Genomic DNA, 23,579 nt, shown 5'->3' on the forward strand with positions numbered 1-23,579 from the left:
TTAAGGGGCACTGAATTTCCGTTAAAGGTGATGAAAAAAAGGATAGTGGTAATAGACGTACAATATAGTAAATGTAATTAATATCACTGAATTATATACATAAAAACTATTGATCGGAGGATGTACAATTTCAGAATGAATGACGGTAAATGTTTTGTTATATATATTTTACCATAATAAAATCAAAGAAAGAAAAAGCACCTGTTGCAGTATCTGACTTTGCATCAGGAGAATTGGGTGGTGTCTCACAAAGCTTGGCATTTCTGGATTGAGAGTTTTCAGAAGTGTTGTTCGGTTCAAATGAGGAAGATGGAGTAGAAGCCGAACTTTCTGACTGGCTCTCATTTGCAACTGATGTTTCAACTTTTAGTGAGTGCATCTGGGGAGAAAGAAATTGGAATAGGTGAGAATTTAAACTTACCATGGCATATTAAACCAAAATATGAATCAAACCAATTTATACTCCACAGTAGGGAGAAGTACCAAACTCTCTATATGTAGATAAATCTAAAATGTATAATCCTAAACACGACAATCACATATGGAATTCAACTGCAAGCAGGTGAGAGCATAAAAAGATTCTTAAAGCATGCTGTTGATTTTCCTCGAAAACAGAATTCGAAGAAAAAAGTTTCAGGCTATATTAACCACTAGCCCACTGAGATCCACTTCTTTTCATTAGAAATCAAGTGGACGCAAATGAGAAATTACTGAATACAAGGTCCTTAAAATATGTCAAGCAATACCCTGTCAGGTCTACAATGTAAGAGCAATTCTCCCTTACAACAAAGTAATGGTGATGTGCGTTATGTGAATGGCAGACGGGGAGAGGAAACAGAAGGGAGAATAAGAAGTCACACAAGTATTAGGTATAGGCAGTTCTAACTTCAAAATGCTGTTTTCAAACCCAGTCCAGTAAGAGAATTTACTATCTCAAAAGTTTCATGGCATTGGTAGGTTCCTGAAAATAAAGAGAGGCTCCAAAAATATTCCAATGTCAAATGCCTAACACATTTTCCCATGCTTACGCAAAGAAGGGCTCTGTTCCTTCTCACCTGTTGGACTTTGTGAATTCTGGTAACAAGTTCATCTGCAGAAACACTTCCTGCTATTACTTCCAAGGGAATTCCACTGTCACCAATAAAGAAACTGGATGGAACACACACTACAGGATCTGCACAGTTTAATTAAGTCTAATAATTCATATCAAACAAGGAGATAATTTTATGAAACACTATTGATAATAAAACAAATTATCTTTGTGAATTTCACAATATAATCAGCTACTGTGTTTAAGAAATAAATTTACCTATATATCATTACATGTGTAGCATGTGATACATAAAGTGATTTACGATTTATTTCTATTGCATATGAGTAAAGAACACTCACTACGTTTTCCTATATCACAACTTTCTTCTACATCCATCTTGCTACCAGCTCTCTTGCCAGCCACTAACATGTCCACCAAACTCCATTTGCAACAATGTATTACCTCAAAGGACACATTTCCATAAATGAGAACGCATGATTTCCTAAATAAATACGAATACTTTTTAAATTTCATAAATTAAGCAAAGAAAGGAAATCTTAGCAAAGTATATATAAACCGATTCTTCTTTGAAAGGATACAGATTTGTGAAAATTGTAGGCAGGCTTCACTGTAAAACAAAATCAAACACAAAATCAGGGGTCGGCAACCATGTCACAAAACAATACGTGTACTCATTGTTTGATGAGAAGCTAATCTGGTCTGTAAACCTTCATCTAAAGTACAGTGAAAAAAAACATAATGTGAAACTCACCTAATTTGAGAGAATTTTTCTTTGAGAATAGGCATAAATATTTAAAAAAAAAAAAAGCAACAATAATCAAACACAAAATCAGCAGATGAATACAACTATTTCCCAAATGATAACTTGCTTTTATAAAAACATATTTTATCCATTAAAAGTATTTCTCTGAAACTACCAGCTCCTTTCACAGCCATCGGCTAAAGGAGAAAAACATAATTCTTATTTCACAAGACATTTTTAGCTTGTTTTATAATTTTCAGATTAAGAACCACCTGCTCTTGCAACCTACAAACTGGTATCTAGATCTGGTTACTAAAAATCCTGAGTTACTATCTGCCAAGGTGCTTCCTCAGCAGCTAGTATGTGCACCTGAATACACTATATCAACCTGTAAAAGAAGAAATTAATGTCTATCACTTGTGCATGTGACAATGTAATACTTTTTTAAAAAAAGAATATGAAATAACCTCAATATCCTGCAACAAAAACTGATTAATTATGCACCTATAAAAAAGAAAAAAGCACAGAAAAAGTACATCAAAATGCTACCACTTTTGTAAAAAAGGGGAGGAAAACAGTTTTTTTTTTTTTAATGTTAAGAAATATCTCTTTCATTTAAAGCACAATAAAAATTATAAAAAAAAAAAAGAAGAAGAAGTATCTCTGGAAGGATACAGAGAAACTGGTGACATTACCTGCCTCTAGAAAAGAAAACTGGGTGGTTAGGGACATGGATGGGAAATGAACTTTATACTAATAATATAAATAAGAGACATTGATCAGTGTAGATGAGTAATTCCAAGAATCAAATTAATGTCTCCAAGAACGGAATTTGTTTCATTTTTTCTTGATAAAAACATTCAAATTTATAGGAAAATACCATGAGTCAGAGCCAACTTGATGGCAACAACAAAGAAAAAAATTTTCTAGAGTCCTACCATTTTGGAAATAACCACCATATATTTTGATGCATTTCCTACCAAGCTATTTTCTATGCATGCTGCCTCCATAAATAAATAAATATAAACACACACATAAAATGTCCCCAAAATATTAAATAATTAATAATTATGGTACAATAAAATTTTCTTTTCATAATTTAAAAGATACATTAGGTTCCATTATGAGGCAGTCTATAATGAAAGAAACATCAGCTACCACCATACACAGGCATCCACGCATCCCTAACAGAAAGCCTGTTTTAAAAAATGCTAGATAAATCAATCTGTATATAATCTTAAGAATTATGAAATTTTCATTTCTTCCACATTCCCATATTCCTCCTGTCATTTCTGACTCTAAAAAGTGTTTGTGGAAAATTGTGTACAATATAAATAAATATTCTACAGATTCCCTTTTTATTAAAATTTTACAGCTCAATAAATGTATAGTTCAATAACTGATATTGTGAGCCAAGGTGTACTAGGGTTTGCTTTGTTTTGACTTTTTTTGTTACTATGGAAAGTTCTAAATACATTTTAACACAGGTAAATTTCTGAACAGTTTAATCTTGTCTCATTTTCAGATACACTATCCATTCTGATATTATCAATATCACAATATCATTTTGCAACCACCAATGAATTGATATTTCCAGGCACTGATCACCAACAGCTGCCAACATCATAGAGACAACCAGACATTATATGCCTTCTGATGGAAGACATACTACCACCACCTATGAAGTATTCTTGAGGAAAAAAAAAATTAAATCTGAATGTGATCAAGTCTCAAGATACAAATATTAATTTACAGTAAATAGAGAGCAGAGGAACAAATTAAATGACACCAACAGGGGTGCAATCAACGAAATCCACAATTGAAAAATCTCTACAGAAAAAATAAACTGGTTTCTTAAAAAAGTAAACTGCAAGGAAACTGGGGAGAGGGAGAGAACGGAGGAGGAGAGGAGGAGAAGGAAAAATAGGAGAAGGGTGAGAGAGAGAAGGAGGGGGAAAGAAAGAGAGACAGATATGGAGGGGGAAGCCTACAGACTAAAAGAGATGTTAAAGAGAGGTTAACCCAATCATAATCATTTTTGGATCACAACCCAAACAAACTGTAACAAATTAAATACACAAATAAATTACGACTTTGATGAGACAAATGAAAATTTTAACACTAGATATTTGACATTAAAGATCAGTATTAATTTGTTTCCAATGTATTAGAGTTATGTTAAAAAATTTAAGAATCCTTCTGTATCAGAGACATCCTTAAATATTTATAGGTGAAATGATAAACTTTGAATTTGTTTGAAAATTATATGGGATGACCTTATGAATATAGATGCAAATATCCTCAACTAAATACTAGGCAAACCAATTCCAACATGGTATTAAAAGGTATTACCACAACCAAGCAGGATTTATCCTAGGAATGCAAAGAAGGGTCAATATAAAAAAATCAACAAATATAATATACCATTAACAGAACAAGGAAAAGAAACACACAATCATTTCAATTGATGTAGGAAAGGAATTTGACAAAATCCAACACCATTTCATGATAAACACACTCAGCAATAAAGGAATAGAAGGGAAATTCCTCAACATGAAAAAGAGCATTTATTATTTATTATTATGAGAAAGGCTGAAAGCTTTCCTCCTAAGACCAGGATAAAGACAAGGATGTCCACTTTCACCACTGCTAGTCAACACCATACTAGAAGTTCTAGCCAGAACAATTAGGTGAGAAAAAAATAAATAAATGGCATCCAATTTGGAAAGGAAGTAAAATTATCTGTATTCACAGATGATATGATTTTATACACACACACACACACACACACACACACATATCCCAAAGAATCCACAAAAAAGCTTAAGGGGTACTGAATTTCTACTAAGGGTGATAAAAAAAAGTTGGGCAATGGATAGTAACGACGGTTGTACAACATGGTGAATACAATAAATGTCACTGAATTAGACATATAAAAACGGTTGAAATGGTAAATGTTTTGTTATATATATTTTACCTCAAAAAATTTTTTAAATCATACGAGATGATTGGAAGTTGTGGGGATATAGATAAAACAAGGCTAGGTATGAGTTGGTAATTATCAGAGCTAGTTAACAAGTATATGGTGAGGGGGGCTCATTACATATCCAATTACTTTTGTACTTTTGAAATGTTCTATAATAAAAAGTTAAAGAGTGGGGGGGGCAGAGGAAGGACGGCGAAACAAAACAGATTTGAGGATATCAACTACTATGAGGGATCTATAAATGTCTTCATTCTTACTCAATTAAATGTCTCCACTCCCAAATATAGGATCCAAAAGAGCAACTGGTCAAGTTTTCAGGAATATTCAATATATTATTTAGTTACTTCCAAGTTCTTAGGAACTGGAGATCACAGTTCTCTTGCATTCCTGGTACATGTCACATAATTGCTTGGTAGACTAGGAGAATGTGAAGACTTTACAGCAAGATATAATTACTGTGGAAAATGACAGTGAGAAATGAAGTCCCCAAAATCCCTTAGACATACAAAAATAAGTAGCATCAGCATTCTCATAGTCCAAGAGAATCACCATAAATCTCAACCAAAGACCATGATTATAATATTTATAAGTCAAGAAATATTAAAAGATAAGCAAACCTTTTGGTGTCGATTTTAATAGCAACAAAACTGTCTGAGGATGCTTCTGCCACTTTCTCATCTTCCCAGCTTGCGGCCATCTGTGTAGACTGCTCATCATTACCTGTAAAACATTGTAAGGATTCTTACAACATAAAGTTATTATCTGCTGACCGCAAATTCTTTTCCCTGGAAATCTGGAACTTCAAATAAAATATACTCCCACAAATGATATTTTCTATCAAATTTGAAAACTGAGTTTTTTCCATAAAATGAGAAATATGAATGCACTGTTGACATAAAGAACAACGAAATTCTGCTATTTATATTATACAAAGTATTTTTTCAAAGATGATTCAAATTACAACGCAAATAATATCACAAGAATAAAAAGTCATCAGTAGAAATGTCTATTTTGGCTTTTATAGATAATGTAACTTTGGAAAATAAAAGTACAATACCCTTCCTGTGTACAGCACTTTTCTGTTAAGGAGTCTAATGTCTTCCACATCCGAGTATTTATTTTTCAAAATTCCTCCAAGGTAGACAGAGGTAGGTCCAATTCCGTTTATAGTGTTGGACTTGCCTTTATTATAGGTACACTAATTATCATTTTATAAAAGTTATGCTGATCCAAATTAATCTATGATGACAGAATTCAGCACAGTGGCTACTCTGGTGATGAAGGAGCCTTCTGGGGTGCTGGGAATGTTCTTTTTCTTGGTCTGCATGAGTTACACAGGTGTATTCATGTATAAAAATTCACTGAGATGATCACTTAGTATATGTGCACTTTACTGTGTGTTATACCTCAATAAAAATGTTTTAAAAGTTATTCCTATCAAGACCTAGATTTATATAAATCAAGACTGTTTCAAGTTTAACTTGTAATGTCTAGGTTTTAGCATAACCACTTATGGGGGGCAGAAGGAAACTCACCTGACCGAGACACTGAAAAATATCTGAAGTTAGCAAAGCTAAGTATTTTCTTAAAGGTGAGCTACCTTTGTCAATTTACAGATTAAAAAAAATGTTTTCAGGCCAGTTTTGAGTTTTACAAAAGTGAGATCACTCTATACCTACTCTTTTTGTAAACTGCTTTCTCCCTGCACCCCTCCCTCCTCGTTTATGGAATCCACCTTTAGCCATCTCCATTTCTGGTCATTCCATCCATTCAGTTCTCAAGCCAAAAACCTTAGCTACCCTTGCGTCCAGTCGACTCTATTTTCAAAATATACCCAGAATGTAACTATCTCTCTCTCACCACTCCACTGCTACGACCCTGATCCAAGATACCATCGTATCTCCTCTAGATGACTGCAATTGCTGCTAGTCGCCCCTATTTGCAGTCTATTCTTAACACAGCTATTTTCTTTAAAAATAAAAGCCAGATCACTCATCCTAAATGGAGAGATTCTGAAAACATTCCCCTTGAGATCTGGAACCAGACAAGGATGCCCTTTATTACCACTCTTATTCAACATTGTGCTAGAGGTCCTAACTGGAGCAATTAAGCTAGATAAAGAAATAAAGGGCATCCAGATTGGCAAGGAAGAAGTAAAAGTATCTCTATTTGCAGATGGCACGATCTTATAAACAGAAAAACCTAAAGAATCCTCAAGAAAACTACTGAAACTAATAGAAGAGTTCAGGAAAGTATCAGGATACAAGATAAACATACAAAAACCAGTTGGATTCCTCTACACCAACAAAAAGAACATTGAAGAGGGAATCACCAAATCAATACCATTTACAGTAGCCCCCAAGAAGATAAAATACTTAGGAACAAATCTCACCAGAGATGTAAAAGACCTATACAAAGCAAACTATAAGACACTACTGCAAGAAACCAAAAAAGACCTACATAAGTGGAAAAACATACCTTGCTTATGAATAGGAAGACTTAACATTATAAAAACGTCTACCAAAAGTGATCTGCAGATATAACGCAATCCCAATTCAAATTCAAACGACATTTTTTAATGTGATGGAGAAACAAATCATCAACTTCATATGGAAGGGAAAGAGGCCCCGCGTAAGTAAAGCATTACTGAAAAAGAAGAACAAAGTGGGAGGCCTCACTCCATCTGATTTTAGAACCTATTACACCACCAGAGTAGTCAAAACAGCCTGGTACTGGTCCAACAACAGATACACAGACCAATGGAACAGAATTGAGAATCTGGACATAAATCTATCCACATATGAGCAGCTGATATTTGACAAAGGCCCAAAGTCAGTTAAATGGGGAAAAGATAGTCTGTTTAACAAACGGTACTGGCATAACTGGATATCCATCTGCAAAAAAAATGAAACAAGACCCATACTTCACACCATGCACAAAAACAAGCTCAAAATGGATCAAAGACCTAAATATACAATCTAAAACGATAAAGATCATGGAAGAAAAAATAGGGACAACATCAGGAGCATACATGGCATAAACAGTATACAAAACATTACTACCAATACAGAAGAGAAACTAGATAACTGGGAGCTCCTAAAAATCGAACACCTATGCTCATCCAAAGACTACACTAAAAGAGTAAAAAGATTACCTACAGACTGGGAAAAAGTTTTTAGCTATGACATCTCCAATCAGCATCTGATCTCTAAAATCTATTGATACTGCAAAAACTACAAAAAGACAAATAACCCAATTAAAAAGTGGGCAAAGGATATGAACAGGCACTTCACTAAAGAAGACATTCAGGTAGCTAACAGATACATGAGGAAATGCTCACGACCATTAGCCATTCAAAAAATCCAAATCAAAACTACAATGAGATTCCATCTCACTCCAACAAGGCTAGCATAAATCCAAAATCACAAAATAATAAATGCTGGAGAGGTTGTGGAGTGACTGGAACACTTATACACAGCTGGCAGGAATGTAAAATGGTACAACCACTTTGGAAACCAATTTGGCGCTTCCTTAAAAAGCTAGAAATAGAACTACCATACGATCTAGCAATCTTACTTCTTGGAATACATCCTAGAGAATCAAGAAAGAGCCTTTATGTGAACAGATACATGCACACTCATGTTCACTGCAGCACTGTTTACAACAGCAAAAAGATGGAAGCAACCAAGATGCCCATCAACGGATGAATGGACAAATAAATTATAGTATATTCACACAATGGAATACTATGCAACGATTAAGAACAATGATGAATCCATGAAACATTTCGCAACATGGAGGAATGTGGAAGGCATTATGCTGAGTGAAATTAGTCAGTTGCAAAAGGAGAAATATTATATAAACCCAACAACATATAAGACCACTATTATAAAAACTCAAGAAACAGTTTAAACAGAAGAAAATATTCTTTGATGGTTACCAGAGGGGGAAGGAGAGGGGTTTTCACTGGTTAGTCAGTGGATAGGAATTATTTTGGGTGAAGGGAAGGACAACACACAATACAGGCGAGGTCAGCACAATTGGACTAAACTAAAAGCAAAGAAGTTTCCCGAATAAACTGAACGCTTCGAAGGCAGCGTAGCAGGGGTGGGGTTTTGGGGACATCTAAGTCAACTGGCATAATAAAATCTATTAAGAACACATTCTCCATCCCACCTTGGAGAGTGGCTTCTGGTGTCTTAAATGCTAGCAAGAGGCTGTCTAAGATGCATCGATGGGTCTCAACCCACCTGGAGCAAAGGAGAATGAAGAATACCAAGGACACAGGGTAATTATGAGCCCAAGAGACAGAAAGGACTACATAAACCAGAGACTGCATCGGCCCAAGACCAGAAAGCTAGATGCTCCCCAGCTACAACTGATAACTGCCCTGACAGGGAGTGCACTGGAGAGCCCCTGAGGGAGCAGGGGAGCAGTGGTGCGCAGACCCCATATTCTTGTAAAGAGACCAGACTTAATGGTCTGACTGAAACTAGAAGGGCCCTGGAGGTTATGGCCCCCAGACCTTCTGTTAGCCCAAGACAGAAGCCATTCCCAAAGCCAACTCTTCAGACAGGGATAGGACGGGACTATGGATAGAAAACGATACTGGTGAAGAATGAGCTTCTTGGATCAAGTAGACACATGAGACTATGTCGGCATTTCCTGTCTGGAGGAGAGATGAGAGAGCAGAGGGGGTCAGATGCTGGCCGAATGGACCCGAAAATAGAGTCAAGGGAAGGAGTGTGTTGACTCATGAGGGGGAGAGCAATTAGGAGTATACAGCAAGATGTATATAAATTTTTGTATGAGAGACTGACTTGTAAACTTTCACTTAAAACACAATTAAAAAAAAAAAGAGTCTGATCCTATCGACCCTCGGTGAAAAATTCTACAATGGCTCCTTATTTCCCTCAAAGTAAAAGCCAGAGTGCTTACAATGGCCCACATGGCCCTATATATCAGGCCTCCAGTTACCTCTGACTTCATTTCCTTTTACGTTCCCCCTTGCTCTGCTCCAACCACATTGGCTTCCTTGCTATTCATCAAATATGAAAGACATACTTTTGCCTTCAAGTCTTTGTTTCCTCTGCCTGGAATGGTCTTTCCCCAGATAGCTACATGGTTAACTCGCAAATCCTTTAAGTCTTTGCTCACTATCACCTTCTCTGTACAGCCTTCCCTAATCACCCACTTTAAAATTACACCCTCTGACATTCCCAAAGCTCCCTTATCATCTGCCTTTTTTCCTTCGGTAACAGGTATCACCTTCTAATACACTCTTTTATTTATTATGTTCACTGTTTATTGACTATCTCCCCCCACAGAATGAAGGCTCTGTGAGGGAACGGATTTTTTTTTTCCTGTTTTATTTACTGATGTAATTCAAATGCCTGGCAGACAGTTGCTATCTGGCAAACAGTCATACAGTATGCACTCAATAAATATTTTGTGGCATGAGTAGCTAAATTTCTGCAATTATAGACAATGGTATAGGAAGTATCTTGGAATGACTGAAATACTTGACTCCCATACTGCACATCCACATCTGAATATATTTTGTGTGAGGTTGAAATTCAGGAATACTAGGAATAGGGACTTGAGAATTGGCCATGGAAATCTTAACAGGGACTAGAGTGCATCCACAGAGCAAGATCAAAAAGAATGGTCCATTAGCAGACCCCTAAATGTTGAAGAAGCAGAATGAGGGAAAACTACCATTCTGAGTATGTCTTCAGAGACTACGGGCTGAGAAGATATACAATTGCATGTTAACGACTTGACTATCAACCTATAAAGTATCTATATGGGACACTCTTACTATAACGTTTCTTGGAGAAGGCAGTGAGGAGTGAGGGATCCTTTTCATTCATTTATTCTTTCACTAGTTCACTATTTTACTGCACTTATGTGCTAGGCACTGGGCTATATACTAAACAAATGAGACACAGTGCCTACCCTTAATGGAGCTTAAAATCTAATGGTAGGGGTCCATGGGTGGCGCAAACAGTTACACATTTGACTACTAGCCAAAAGGATGGTGGTTCAAATCCACCCAGCAGCGCCTTGGGAGACATGCCTGGTGATCTCCTTCCGAAAAGTCACAGCCTAGAAAATGCTATGGAGCACAGTTCTACTCTGCATACACAGGATCGCCATGACTCAGAATCAACTTGATGGCAACTAACAACAAAATCTAATGGTAGAAAAAAATATTAAACAAGTAAACAACCATAAATAAACAAATAATCACAGCAATAAATGCTGTGATGAAAACAAAACTATGAGAGAAAATAGAGATCTCTTTAGTCAGGGAAGCCTTCTCTGGAATGACATTTAAGAGCTAGAGGGTGAAAGGGCTGAGACACACCAACAGGCAAAAAGAGTCCACCAGTCAGAAAGAATATGTGTGCAAAGGCCTAGAGGCAAGAAAGAGCTTGGCACTTTTAAGAAAAGGCTTTGTGTGACTGAGTGTCATGAACAATGGGAACAAAAGACGAGACTGAAGAGTTAAGAAGGGGCCAAATCATACAGGGCGTTGTAAGCTATGTCTAAGAAATTTGGGTAGTTTTTTTGTTGTTGTTGCTTTCCTAATTATAATGGAAATAAGCAAGGGAATGACAAAGTCTTTTTATTTTTAAGTTTTGGCCACTGTCTGATGATAGGTGTGTAAGGGGATACGAGTGTAAGGAGACTAGTTTAGAGGCAATTTCAGTGATTCAGGTGAGATATGATTGTATCTTAAGAGTAGCATGGTTGCTACAGAGATGGAGTGGACAGAGTCAGGATATATTCTTATATTTAGGAGGTAAACTATCAGGACTTAGGATGGGTTAAAGGTGGAACTCTAGAAGAAGAGTCAAAGATGACTCCCACATTTATGGTTTGTCCAACTGCATATACAGTGGCCATTTACTGAAACATAGAAGACTGGGGTAAAAACAATAGGTTTAGGCAGTACATACACATTTAGGTTTGGGAATTCTGTGTAGCATTCAAGTGGGGATATCATGTAGACAACTGCATGAATCTGCTTCTTTTGGGGTTGGTGCTTCCTACTCACTCATCTACACTGTGTCATGTGGTTAGGGTCTCAAATGTAGCTCCCCACTGGCAGTTTCTGTCCATAACTCAAGCTAGTGGTGGCAGCAGCTGCTTCACCAGACGAGTAGAAGGCTGAATGGAATTATAGACAGTCCCTGCAGTTATAAACATCTGAGTAACCAAAACCCATAGTTATGAACCAAGCCCTGCAAAGCCTATTATATTAAGAATTCAAGATACATACAATGGTTCGTAACAACAGGCATTACTTTGCGACATGCATCAAAACATTAGTATTCCCATACATTAGTATTACTGTATTATTATGTTAACGATGTTTTAGTGTATCCTGAAGTGCTTCTTTAATGTTTTTTATCCTTAGAAAGGCACACTATATACCATATAATAAGACTAACATTTGACTAACTGACCTTAGATCTGAACCATACCTAACTGTTCCAACTTACGTACAAATCTGACCTGAAGACAGACTTAGGAACAGAACTCATTTGTAGTCTGGTGACTGCCTATGCTCAATTCAGTGACAGCTTTCTTAATATTTACAACTAATGAGTGGAATTAATTGCCAAGTTCTGTTATCTTTAGATTTTTATTTTAAATCAAATTATGAACTATACTATGGAGTTAGGTGGGCCCAACATTTCAGGAGGAGGTATTATATCCTTGGTGGTATTAGCAGTATCCAAAGTCAAGGCAACTAAAGGAGAGCAGCACAAACCCAGGGGCAAAGAAATGCAGACCCTAATACAGCCAGCCAGAGGCAGATTAACCAGTAAGCAAGGTACGCACAGGCTTACGCTAAGCCAGGGATACATGAGTTTACTTGTGTTTACTTACTTATCTGTAGTGCACAATTTCACATGGTTTTCATCACATCTTTGATGTGGTAATCCATCCTTGCAGCCAGCCCTTCCAACCTAGAAGATTTCTACTGCTCAAAAACTAAAGGCTTTTGTGGTCTATTTTAACCGAAAAAGACAGTAAATGGTACCTGTCATCAAATTTTTTTTTTTTTTTTTTAACAATACTAGTCAGCAGAAAACATGCTTCATGCTCCTTGTCAGATCATTCCACCTTCCCAAGAAAATCACAATCTCTTTTTTCATTTTACTTCTTTCAATTTACATAGCTACAATACTTTGAAAATTCTTGTTAATTTGTTGGCTAAACTAGTAGTAATCTCTTCAGTCTCCTAACATTAATTCTATAATATTTAATTCATCCACAAAACTTTCTCTAAGCAGCTTGCCTAAAATGTTTCCCATATGAATGATTATATAAATGAACATATACCCTTGAGACCATTCCCTCCAGTCATAAAAGTATCTTTTTAAAAAAATTTCCATATTTGAAAAATTTTCCCATATTATTGTTGAGGTCTCAGATCTAAGAAAATCTCGAGTTCTGGCTGTATTCTTCAAAGTTATGAACAAAGCACTAGGCAATTTGGAAGGGTTGCAGTTTCATGAGTCCACTACCTCCATATTCCTGGAGTGACCCTTATCCTACTTAGTCTTGGGGATTAATTTGCTAAAAGTGTAGAAAAGCCAATAGTATTTTGGAACAGGTCAAAGGACAGACTCTTTTGCCAAGTTGCTAATGATCTTTCTGCAAACATTAAAGTCATTAAAATGCATACACGTTCATCAGTAAAAACTTAAAGAACATATAAGTACACAAAGTCCCAAAGTACAAGACCTATGTTGTTATTTTATTACTGTAATAATCTGCAACAGTATTTCCAAATATCTGTTAATTAAACCTAGGATTTCTTCTTTCAAACTGATTATCCCAAGAGTACCTTCTAGAAAGAAGACTTGAACAACCTGCAATACGCAGAAAACAACCTTGCTTGCTTAAAGTGAAGAGGGCTTGAAGCACCTACTGATGAAGATGAAAGAGTACATCCTTCAGTATGGATTATGCCTCAACATAAAGAAAACAAAAATCCTCACAACTGAACCAATAAGCAACATCATAATAAATGGAGAAAAGATTGAAGTCGTCAAAGGTTTCATTTTTCTTGGATCCACAATGGATGCCAATGGAAGCAGCAGTAAGAAATCAAGCAACATACTGCATTGCACTAATCTGCTGCAAAAGACCTCCTTAAAGTGTTAAAAAGCAAAGATGTCACTTTCAGGACTAAGGTGCACCAGACCCAAGCCATGGCATTTTCAATTGCCTCATATACATGCGAAAGCTAGACAACGAATAAGGAAGACCGAAGAAGAATCAATGCTTTTGAATTACAGTGCTGGCAAAGAATATTGAATATACCATGGACTGCCAGAAGAACAAACAAATCTGTGTTGGACGAAGTACAGCCAGGATATTTCTTAGAAGGGATCAGTTCCTGGCGAAGGACATCATACTTGGTAGAGGGTCAGTGAGAAAGAGACCCTCAACAAGATGGACTGACACTGTGGCTGCAATGACGGGCTCAAACATAGAAAGACTGTGAGGATGTCACAAGACCAGGCAGTACTTTGTTCTGTTGTACAATGGGTCGCTATGAGTCAGAATCGACTCAACAGGCACCTAGCAACAACTTTCTAGGAACGTTTGGAGACCATGGATTGTATTTTTGTTTAAATACTTAAGTACCACAATCCTAGCTTTCTTGATTTCTACACCAATTTAAATAACTACATAAACAGTCTACAACTGTTGTTGCTTTTTTCTTGATAAGCAAAAAAGCAAGATTTTTTTTTTTTGAAACGACTAAAAATTTGGCCAATCCTTTTTGTGACCCTAGTATGTCACTTTATGAGTGTGGTTAAGTTTCTTCATGTATAACCGAATGAAAAAAACAAACCCATTGCCATCAAGTCAATTCCCACTCATAGTGACCCTATAGGACAGAGTGAAACTGCCCCACTGTGTTTCCAAGGAACACCTGGTGGATTTGAACTGCCGACCTTCTGTTTAGCAGCCCTAGCACTTAATCACTACACCACCAAGGTTCCTCATCTATAAAAGGGGGTAATAAAATCAGTTCTACCTACAAAAAAGAATTAAGATTTTATGTGAAAAACACTAACAACTTAAAACATCATAAAACTATTATTGTATTCTTTTAATTAGCATCAGTGTCATTTAGTTTTCCTTGTCTTTAATCCACTTTATTTTTTTAACGGGATTATAGCAGTTACTTATTTATGTAAACTACAATTCCAAAACAGGTGGCAAACTATCCTGGCTCTTCCAATTAAGGCATTGGGCTAAAAATTTAGCATAACTTAAACAGCTTGTTCTTCACTCCAGTGCATGAAGTTATGGAACTATTATTCCATCTCCCAAGAAACGTGAGTGAATTATGAGTAAACCGTTTTAAACACAAATTGAAAAAATAATACAGTTCAAGTTAACATTAATCACAAGCACTGACATGGTTCACGTAATGAGAATCAGTAAAGCCATAAAGGCATAAGGTGTACTGTAAATCTAGAAGGTTTCAGTAATAAATGAATATGGGGCAAAATAACCTTGAGCCACACTCGGCAATGAGTTTAGTACACGCTCTCTAAAATAGGAAGATTTTAGACTAGAAAGACAACAAAGGGAGAACTAAGGCCTGAAAGTCGGCTTCTTTTCAACAACTGGTAAAAAATCAACTTACAGCATAAGTAATTTATTCCACACTATACTCTCCCTCCCAACACTATCATTTAGCTCGTCTATGTTCTAGGAACATACTAACGACAGCAGCCGTGAACATCAGGTAGTTTCCCTTTGTTGTTTAACGATGACACAGCTTTCTTCCTGAAAGCCCACAACTAATTACGAACCCCCTGCGTGTCCAGTGGCCTGACCCGCCTCTACCCCCAGCTAAAAATCAGGAACTTTACGGACGTTAAAGCATCCCGAAGTGGGTCTTCGGGGACCAGGGCTCTACGGCGGCGCCGGGGCGGGGGTCAGGGGTCGGCTTGCACCAGCTCCTCGGGCAATGGCTCCGCGGAGGCGAGAGGGGCCCGGCGGCGAGGGCCTGCGCGCCACCTCCCCGTCCCCTGCGCTGAGAGCCGGCTGCCCGGCGCTCTGGAGACGCGGCCGAGAGAGCAGGGCGGCCCGGCCCAGGCCCGCGGTGTCCCAAACCGACGGGGGAGGCACGGAGAAGCCAGGGGCGGGCAGCCCGGGGCTCCCGGAGCACCGAGAAAGGCTGAGGCGCCTGGGCCTGGAGGAGCCGGGAGTTGGGAGTCTGCACAGCCTCTCTGGGGAACGCGGCGGGGTCGGGGCCGGCCCTGGGGTCGAAGGCTGTGAAAGTAGAGTAGGGTACACGGGCGGCTGAGGTAGAGAAGAGGTAGGCCGGAGGGCTGTCCCGGCCGCATCTCGGGCCCTCGCCCCCTTCACCTGCCACGAACACCACGAAGACCGAGCCGCTCCTCTTGGCCGACGCGATGGCGGCCGGAATGGAGCCCTGGAACCACAGCATCGCTCCCCTCAGGCCCAGGCGCTCGCTCGGTGTGTAGTCGTCGCCGTCCCGGAGCTGGCCCCGCCCTCCCCCTTCGGTCGGGGCCCGCAGCCCGGGCTGGTCCGGCCTCCGGCTCCGCACACGCGCGCACCCCCGTCAGCGGCCCCCTGGGATACGCGCAGGCGCGCGGGCCAGGAGCACCTCGCTTCACGTGACGCCGCACGTCGCCGTCAGCACCACCGCCCCGTCCTCTTGTCTCGTTGGCAAACCGGTGCGTGCGCGCGCCCGCTAGGGCTCAGGCCCTGCAGTCCAGGAAGTAGCAGAAGGCGGTGGGAAGGATGACTAACTGATTCGGTGGGTCACGGGGCCTCGTAAGGCATGACGGGAATTGTAGTCATTTTAGGCCGTTCGCCTCCTTAGTGAGGAAAAACTGACTTGTTTTCCGAGGCACAGGTAAAGGGGGCAGTAGTGAGTCTCTAAACACAAGCTATAAAGGGGAGGAGAAGCGGCGATCACCGGCTGGGAGATGTTATTCGTCGCCTCATCCAGACGCTGAACGTGGAAGAAATCGTCCCTGCCCCCATGACACCCTGTCTAAGGGGCAAACATGCAATATTCTGATTAGTGGCCATTGTGTGAGATCCAGTTAACTTTCTGTGGTAGAATAGATAATTTTGTTTTCGTCTTTGGTCCTATAATCAAGATATGGCATTTTGTGGATTAAAAAAAAACTAAACCCATTTCCGTCGAGTGGATTCCGACTCACAGCGACCCTGTAGGACAGAGTAGAACTGTCCCATAGGGTTTCCAAGGAGCTGGTTGGTTGGAACTGCGAGACCTCTTGCTTAGCGTCTGAGCACTTACCCACTGCGCCACCAGGGCCCCATTTTGTGGATGGTTGTCATTAAAATGAAACAGATTCGTATTTAATGTTTTCATGAACTAACATGGCCTCATAGCCATTAGCTGAAAGCTTGTGCGGTTTATTTAAATTTGCATATGTTATTGTACATTCTACATCAATTAAATTTCCAGCAATGGAACATTTGACAATCTGTGGTATTAAGGAGTTGATACAACTGAAAAGAATCCTTTCTTACATATAAAAAAAAAACAGCTAACAGATGGCACTCTAATTTTTTATTTACTTTTTTCCGATCAGGCCTTTCATGTAGTATAATTATAGATTAAAATGTAATGCTGATTACTAACGGTTGCTGCTTATATAGGATGCCATTCCTATACAACAGGAAAAATAAGTTGCTCCTTAATATCAATTTTAAGTGGTCCTACAATTCACTCCACCTATAAATTCTTCCAGTAGAGCTATGTCTTTAATTATTTCTAGTGTTAGAATTAAATATTACACAAATCATTCATAGCTTTTCACTCATTTATGAAACATTGTTTGTCTACTATGAGCTAGGCATTGTACTTGGCATTGAGGGATAAGGAAGTGAACCAGTCAAACAAGGCTTTGCTTTGTGGACTGTACAGTCTAATGAAGATGGCAGACATGGAGTAAGTGATTGCAAATGAGGAGGAGTGCCACAAGAGGGGAAACTGAGAATGTTACAGAAGTATGTGATGGTGGGACCAAACATGGACTAGCAGGTTCAGAAAAGGCCTTCCTGAGGAAATGACATGTCAGGAGAAATCTTGCCAGGTGAAGGATGAGAAGGCTATTTCAGGCAGAGGAAACAGCATTGTAAAGACTCTGAAGCCAGAGAACGCAGAACTGAAAAACATCCAGTGCGGCAAAAGCATAGAAAGCGGAGCGGGATCAAATGAGGCTAGAAAGATAGGCAAGGATCAGATCATACAGGGTCTTGGAAGTCATGTTAAGGATTTTGGACCTTTTCTAAATATTTGTAGAAAGCCACTGAAGAATTTTAAACAAACATATAAGATTTGGGTTTTTAAATTGCAGTCATACTGGCTGTTGTGTGGATAATGGACTGAAAGAAGGAACGGGTGAATGTGAAGAGACCAGTTAAAGGAGATGGAGAAGCAGATACTTTTGAAAGAAGAACAGGTTGGTGGGGAGTGGTGCATGAAGATGGTGAGTTCAATATTCAACATATTTATGGAGTGCTGGAGAAATATTCAAATAGAGATGTTAAGTAGGCAAACAGGTTTGGAGCTCAGAAAACACGATAGGAATTTGAGATTCCTCTACATAAAAAAAATAATTGAGGCTCTGGAGGATGGGATCAGTTAAGGAGACTGTGCAGAGTAGGATGAGACAAGAGTACAAGACTGAGGTATTAAAAAAAAAATTTTTTTTTTTTTTTGGCCTCCAGAATTTACAGGGTTGTTTGTATAGCAAAGTATAAACCAGTAAAGGAGACTGAGAAGAAGTGAGGCAGGGTGGAGGAAAAAGAGTGTGATACCAAAGATACCAAGGGTAGAGAGGGTAGAGAAAAAGGGGGTTAGAAGAGAGGTTAGGAGAGAGGGAGGCCCCTATGAAGATGAGAGGCAATATGGGGTATGTGGCAAATACTGTCAGTAGCCTACTCTACAATCATTCTTCCACAATGACCCTCATTATTTCTTGCTGGCAGAAGGGCCGATGTGGGGAGCGGCATTTCTAGAAAAAGATTTCCTAATAAAAAGAGGCACATGGAAGAAAGCACAACACTTTTTTGTTGGATGTGGTTGTGTATGCATGATGCCTGGTACTGCTATAGCCATGTTGTGGCTATGAGGGGAGACATTGCCAACACTCTGAGAATGGCAGAATGGAATATGGAAAGCACTTGTGTCTATGATGACATCACAGAGCTTCTGAACCAACCCTGAAGTGATATTCAGTCTCATACTTCTTCCTTTGTGAGATAATAAGTGTCCTTCCTCACTGTTTAGCCCACTGTAAGTTGCATATTGCTTCTTGTAATCACCACCATTCTAAACAAACTGGGATTGGGTACAGAGCACAGGTAGATAGGAAAGAAATATTTTCTGTTTTAACAGGGAGAGAAAAGGAGAAATAAGTTTGGATATAAATAAGTTTATAAATTTTGGGACAATAAAAAGTAGAAGTTTCATCTAAAGGCTTAATTTTTCCCTATGAAAGACGGGTCATTTGCTGACAGCAAGGGGTGGGGGGCAGTAAGGTAATTGGCAGAAGGAGTCCTGGTGGTGCAGTGGTTAAGCACTGTGCTGCTAACCAAAAAGGTTGGCGGTTCAAACCCACCAACTGCTCTAAGGGAGCAAGATGTGGCAGATTGCTTCCATAAAGATTCAGCCTTGGAAACCCTATAGGGCAGTTCTACTCTGTCCTGTAGGGTTACTATGAATTGTAATTGACTTGATGGCAATGAGTAAGGAGATTGGCACCTGGAGGCTAGTGGGTGAGGTTGAAATAATGTTGAGTGTTTGTAGGCAAGTGGACTAGGGAAAAATAGTTGGTGTGCCAGGCAGTGCTGAAGGCCAGGAGAAGATGGTGACCTTGAATTTACCCAATTGTGGGATTTTCTCCAGTGGTTACTTACTCCCTGGGTACAGACACTGAGAAAGTGGATACTTGGATTTATCCAGGGCTGTGGTTACCAGAAGGAGCCTTGGTGGCACAGTGGTTACGCACTTACTCGGCTGCTAACTTACAGGTTCAAAGCCACCAGCTGCTCAGCAGGAGAAAAATGTGGTAGTCTGCTTCCGTAAAGATTACAGTCTTGGAAACCTAATGGGGTAGTTCTACTCTGTCCTGTAGGCTAGCTATCAGTCACAATCGACTACAGAGAAGGCAGCGTGTGAAAGAGTAAAGGAACAAGGGAATTTAGGAGATTAGCAGTAGAGTGAGGAATGTGAATGACCTAAACCCAAAATCCATTGCCAACAAGCCAACTCCAATTTATAGCAACTCTGTAGGACAGAGTAGAACTGCCCCATAGGGTTTCCTAGGCTGTAATCTATGGAAGCAGACTGCCACATCTGTCTCCTGCGGAAAGGCTGGTGAATTCGAACTGCCGACCTTTGGGTTAGCAGCTGAATTGCTTAACCACTGAGCCATCTAAACTGGATGGAGAGGGAAATGAATGCAGAAGGTGGGTGGGGACAATGGCCTGGAGGGCTCAGGGCAACGAGGAGACTGTGCTCAGCAATATGAGATTTAAAAAGTTTAATTTCCTGCAGGGAAAATAGTAAAGAATTATGGGAAAGATTCTTGAGTTTTGAAGTCTGATATTGTCAATCTCAGTCAGAACATATTCTTTCTCAAACCCACACGGCCTTCTTTCTTTAAATTCTTCCTGTTAAAAGAAACCACTTGCCCTTGAGTTGATTCTGACTCATGGGGAGCTTGTGTATTGCAGAGCAGAACGGCACACCACAGGTTTTTCATGGCTATGACCTTTCGGAAGCTGATTGTCAGGTCTTTCTTCAGCGGCACCTCTGAGTTGGTTCAAACTGCCAGCCTTTCGTTCCATTAGCAGCCCAACAACCATTTGCACCACCCAAGGAATCCTTTCAGTTACTTAGTATGAAACCAGAGTCGTCTGGCCTCCCTTGACCTTGTGTCCAAACAGTCACATCAACCTCTCAACTCTCTTGTGTTATCTTAAATCCACTGTATTTCTCTTTTCACCCTGTAGTGGATGCAGTGGTGCCCAGCTTAGATGCCAGCTTCAGAACCCAGGCACTCATTCCCCCAAGGTGCTGGAAGTGTTGGTTCCTCAAGGCTCAAAGTGCGTCCTTCTCCAGGAGTTGTACTCAGCTGATGGCACAAAGGCTTGGGCCCTTTGCCTCGTTTTGGCCTCTGAAGGGCCAGCCCATCTCCAGCCCTCCCCATGGGATCACGTAGGCCCCTGTTGTAACTGCGTCTTATCAATGTTGTTGGTGAGTTCACTCCCTAATAAACCTCCTGCACACAAATCTTCTCAGAGTCTGTTGTTGTGAACCCCACTGAGATAGAGCCCTAATCACCTGATGCCTGAAGGACTCATAACCCTTTCCTAACTACTCCTTCTGCCTTCCCTTCAGTCCATCCCACACACTAATGTTACATCTGTCTTCCCCTCCAAATTATTTCTAGCATGTTTATTCCTGCTTAACCTCTTTAATGACTCTCTAAAACTCTGTATACACTCTGTAGCCCAACATTCAAAATCCTCCACAATGTGGCTCCAACCTGTGTTTCCAACCTTTGTTTCTTCTACTTCCCTACCTGTGCTCTCTAAAGCAACTAGGCTATTTTATTCACTGTCCAGGCTGTGCTTCTTCTCATCTGTTTTTGTTCACATCTTGCCTCTTGTATGGAATGCTCTCCCTTCTCATTCAGCTGATATTTGAGTGCCTATTATGGGACAGGCCCTAGGTGAGGTGCTGGGATAGAAAAATAAATACGACACTATTCTGGTCCTCAAAAAGCTTACAGTCTAGTCAGTGGGAGCAACTGATAGGTAAACAGGTAACCATGTGTTGATTTGGATAAGATGAAAGCACCACATACAGAGTATTATAATAATCCAGAGGAAGGGAGGGTCACAGATGGCCTCCTGGGGATAGAGAGACATCAACCCTCTTTTTCAAATGAAACTGAATCCCTGATGACAACTTAAGCTTCTTCTGTTTTTAAAACAGAAGTTTTCTTCTTAGTGTACAGCAGGCAAATTATGAAATGGATTCTATCCTGTTATTTTCCTTCCCATTGCCACCCCTTAGTTTTAGATATAAAAGACTTCTCATGGAAATGCAGAACAGAATTTCAAATTCTCACAGACTCTAGACTTTCTGGAACCATGGAGGGTGGATGAACCCCCTGAAACTATTGCCCTGAGATTATCTTTAAACCTTAAACCAAAAACATCCCCTGACATCTTCTTAAAACTGACAGTTTAGGTTATCTAGTAAAAAATGTCTTCCTTGAGCATTATGGCCTTTTAAGAACTATCTATGTGGGATCAAGTTGACAACAGCAACTTGAAATATTAGATGAGAACCTTAGGGGGCAGTGAATTTATGTTATTGTGGGAGGAACAGGTCAGAAAAGGAGGACGAGAATGATGCACAACTCAAAGAATGCCATCAGTATTACTAAATGGTACATGTAGAAACTGCTGAATTTATGTATGTTTTGCTGTGTATATTCTCAACAACAATAACAATGACAATAACAACAACAACAACAAAGGGCTTCTCATGGGCTGAGGTCCAAGGCTTTTTGGGCCTCTGTGATACTGAAAGGGTGGCTTCATTGCAATGAGCTCTTCTTTGTGGGATCTTAGATGTCAGGCCTGTCTAGAGCTGTGGAGAAGAAAGGTCAGGTTTCCATGGTCTCTATGACCACTGGAAGAACCTCTACCACACACTTGACCCCAATGTGCACTCTCAAAGTTTGGCTTCTTGTCATCATTCACTGTGGGCCTGTGCTGAGATGGGGAGCCATCTCATTTGGCTAACTATAAATCTTCTGGCCCTCTACCTCTTAAACCTATCAGTGCTCTTCTGTGGCTGATCATTAAATGCTCCTGAACTTCCTGAGATTTGCTCAACAGAGGACCTGTAGGTATTTACCTAAGAAAGGGCCCCTGACTCTCACCATGTTTTGGGAGCATGGGCTCTTTGGATGTTTTGGTCCTACACTTGTGCTGGAGCCCAGGAACCATATCTGGTCTCCTAATCTTATTGGGCCTGCGCAGGTTTTAGAAATGTTATATGCAATCTAGTTTGCCACAGCTCCTTCCACTTTTAAGCTCCATTCATTTACTTATTCTCTAGTTGTATTAAGTATATGACTTTGTCCCCCTGCTATACACGTTCAGCTGGCATCAGACAGGTACATGTTTACATACAATGTTGGCTAGTGTTTCCCCATTCTGCTCAGTACTATCCTACATCTAAGAAATGGAAAGAAAATTGGTTCAAGTAAAGTGAAGAGTCAAGTTTCCATGGTCATTTTATTCCATAAACATTTTGACAGTTTTTTGAACGGCTGGGTTTCTGTTTTCTTTCTTCCAAAAGATTATAAGCAGTAAAACTGCTTAATTTTCTCTCTGTCCCTCACAGTGCCTTATGCTGTTTGCCCAATGAATGAGTTAATAGTGCCATTGAGGGCTGAGGTTCCCCACACATTTACCCTGTGTTCTTTTTTCTTGAGTGAAGAGTGTAAAGAAGTAAATTGATTATACAGGGCAAAATTACTTGCCTATAGACCAGTAAGAGAATAATTTAGTGACTGTATGTAAGGCTTATGGATGCCTATAAAATGAAACAGGAAAGAAGGACTATTAGAATATGTTCCAAGCTTCATGCAACAATCAAATTTTCGTGTGTAGATAGGATGGCACTCCTTTCTGGTTTCTCATGTGATCCAGGGAATAAA

General features: G+C 39.5%; 1 protein-coding gene across 2 annotated transcripts in view; it reads right to left on the reverse strand.

Moving 5' to 3' along the window:
- The window catches only part of UBXN4 (UBX domain protein 4), a 42,735-nt gene extending 26,365 nt beyond the window's left edge, over positions 1-16,370 (reverse strand). The window contains exons 1-5 of one of the 2 annotated variants that reach the window (XM_003405860.4): positions 16,198-16,370; positions 5,400-5,502; positions 1,633-1,661; positions 1,056-1,174; positions 202-379 (exon numbers count right to left, since the gene is read on the reverse strand). In XM_003405860.4, coding sequence (XP_003405908.1) covers positions 202-379; positions 1,056-1,174; positions 1,633-1,661; positions 5,400-5,502; positions 16,198-16,279 — 511 coding nt within the window. In that variant the 5' untranslated portion in view covers positions 16,280-16,370. Of the gene's footprint in view, positions 1-201; positions 380-1,055; positions 1,175-1,632; positions 1,662-5,399; positions 5,503-15,702; positions 15,792-16,197 lie in introns of those variants that run through there. The other variant, XM_064287263.1, reaches the window with a different exon arrangement.
- Positions 16,371-23,579: the final 7,209 nt, after the last annotated feature.

The sequence above is a fragment of the Loxodonta africana genome, chromosome 6 (assembly GCF_030014295.1).
Source record: "Loxodonta africana isolate mLoxAfr1 chromosome 6, mLoxAfr1.hap2, whole genome shotgun sequence".
Lineage (NCBI taxonomy): Eukaryota > Metazoa > Chordata > Mammalia > Proboscidea > Elephantidae > Loxodonta > Loxodonta africana.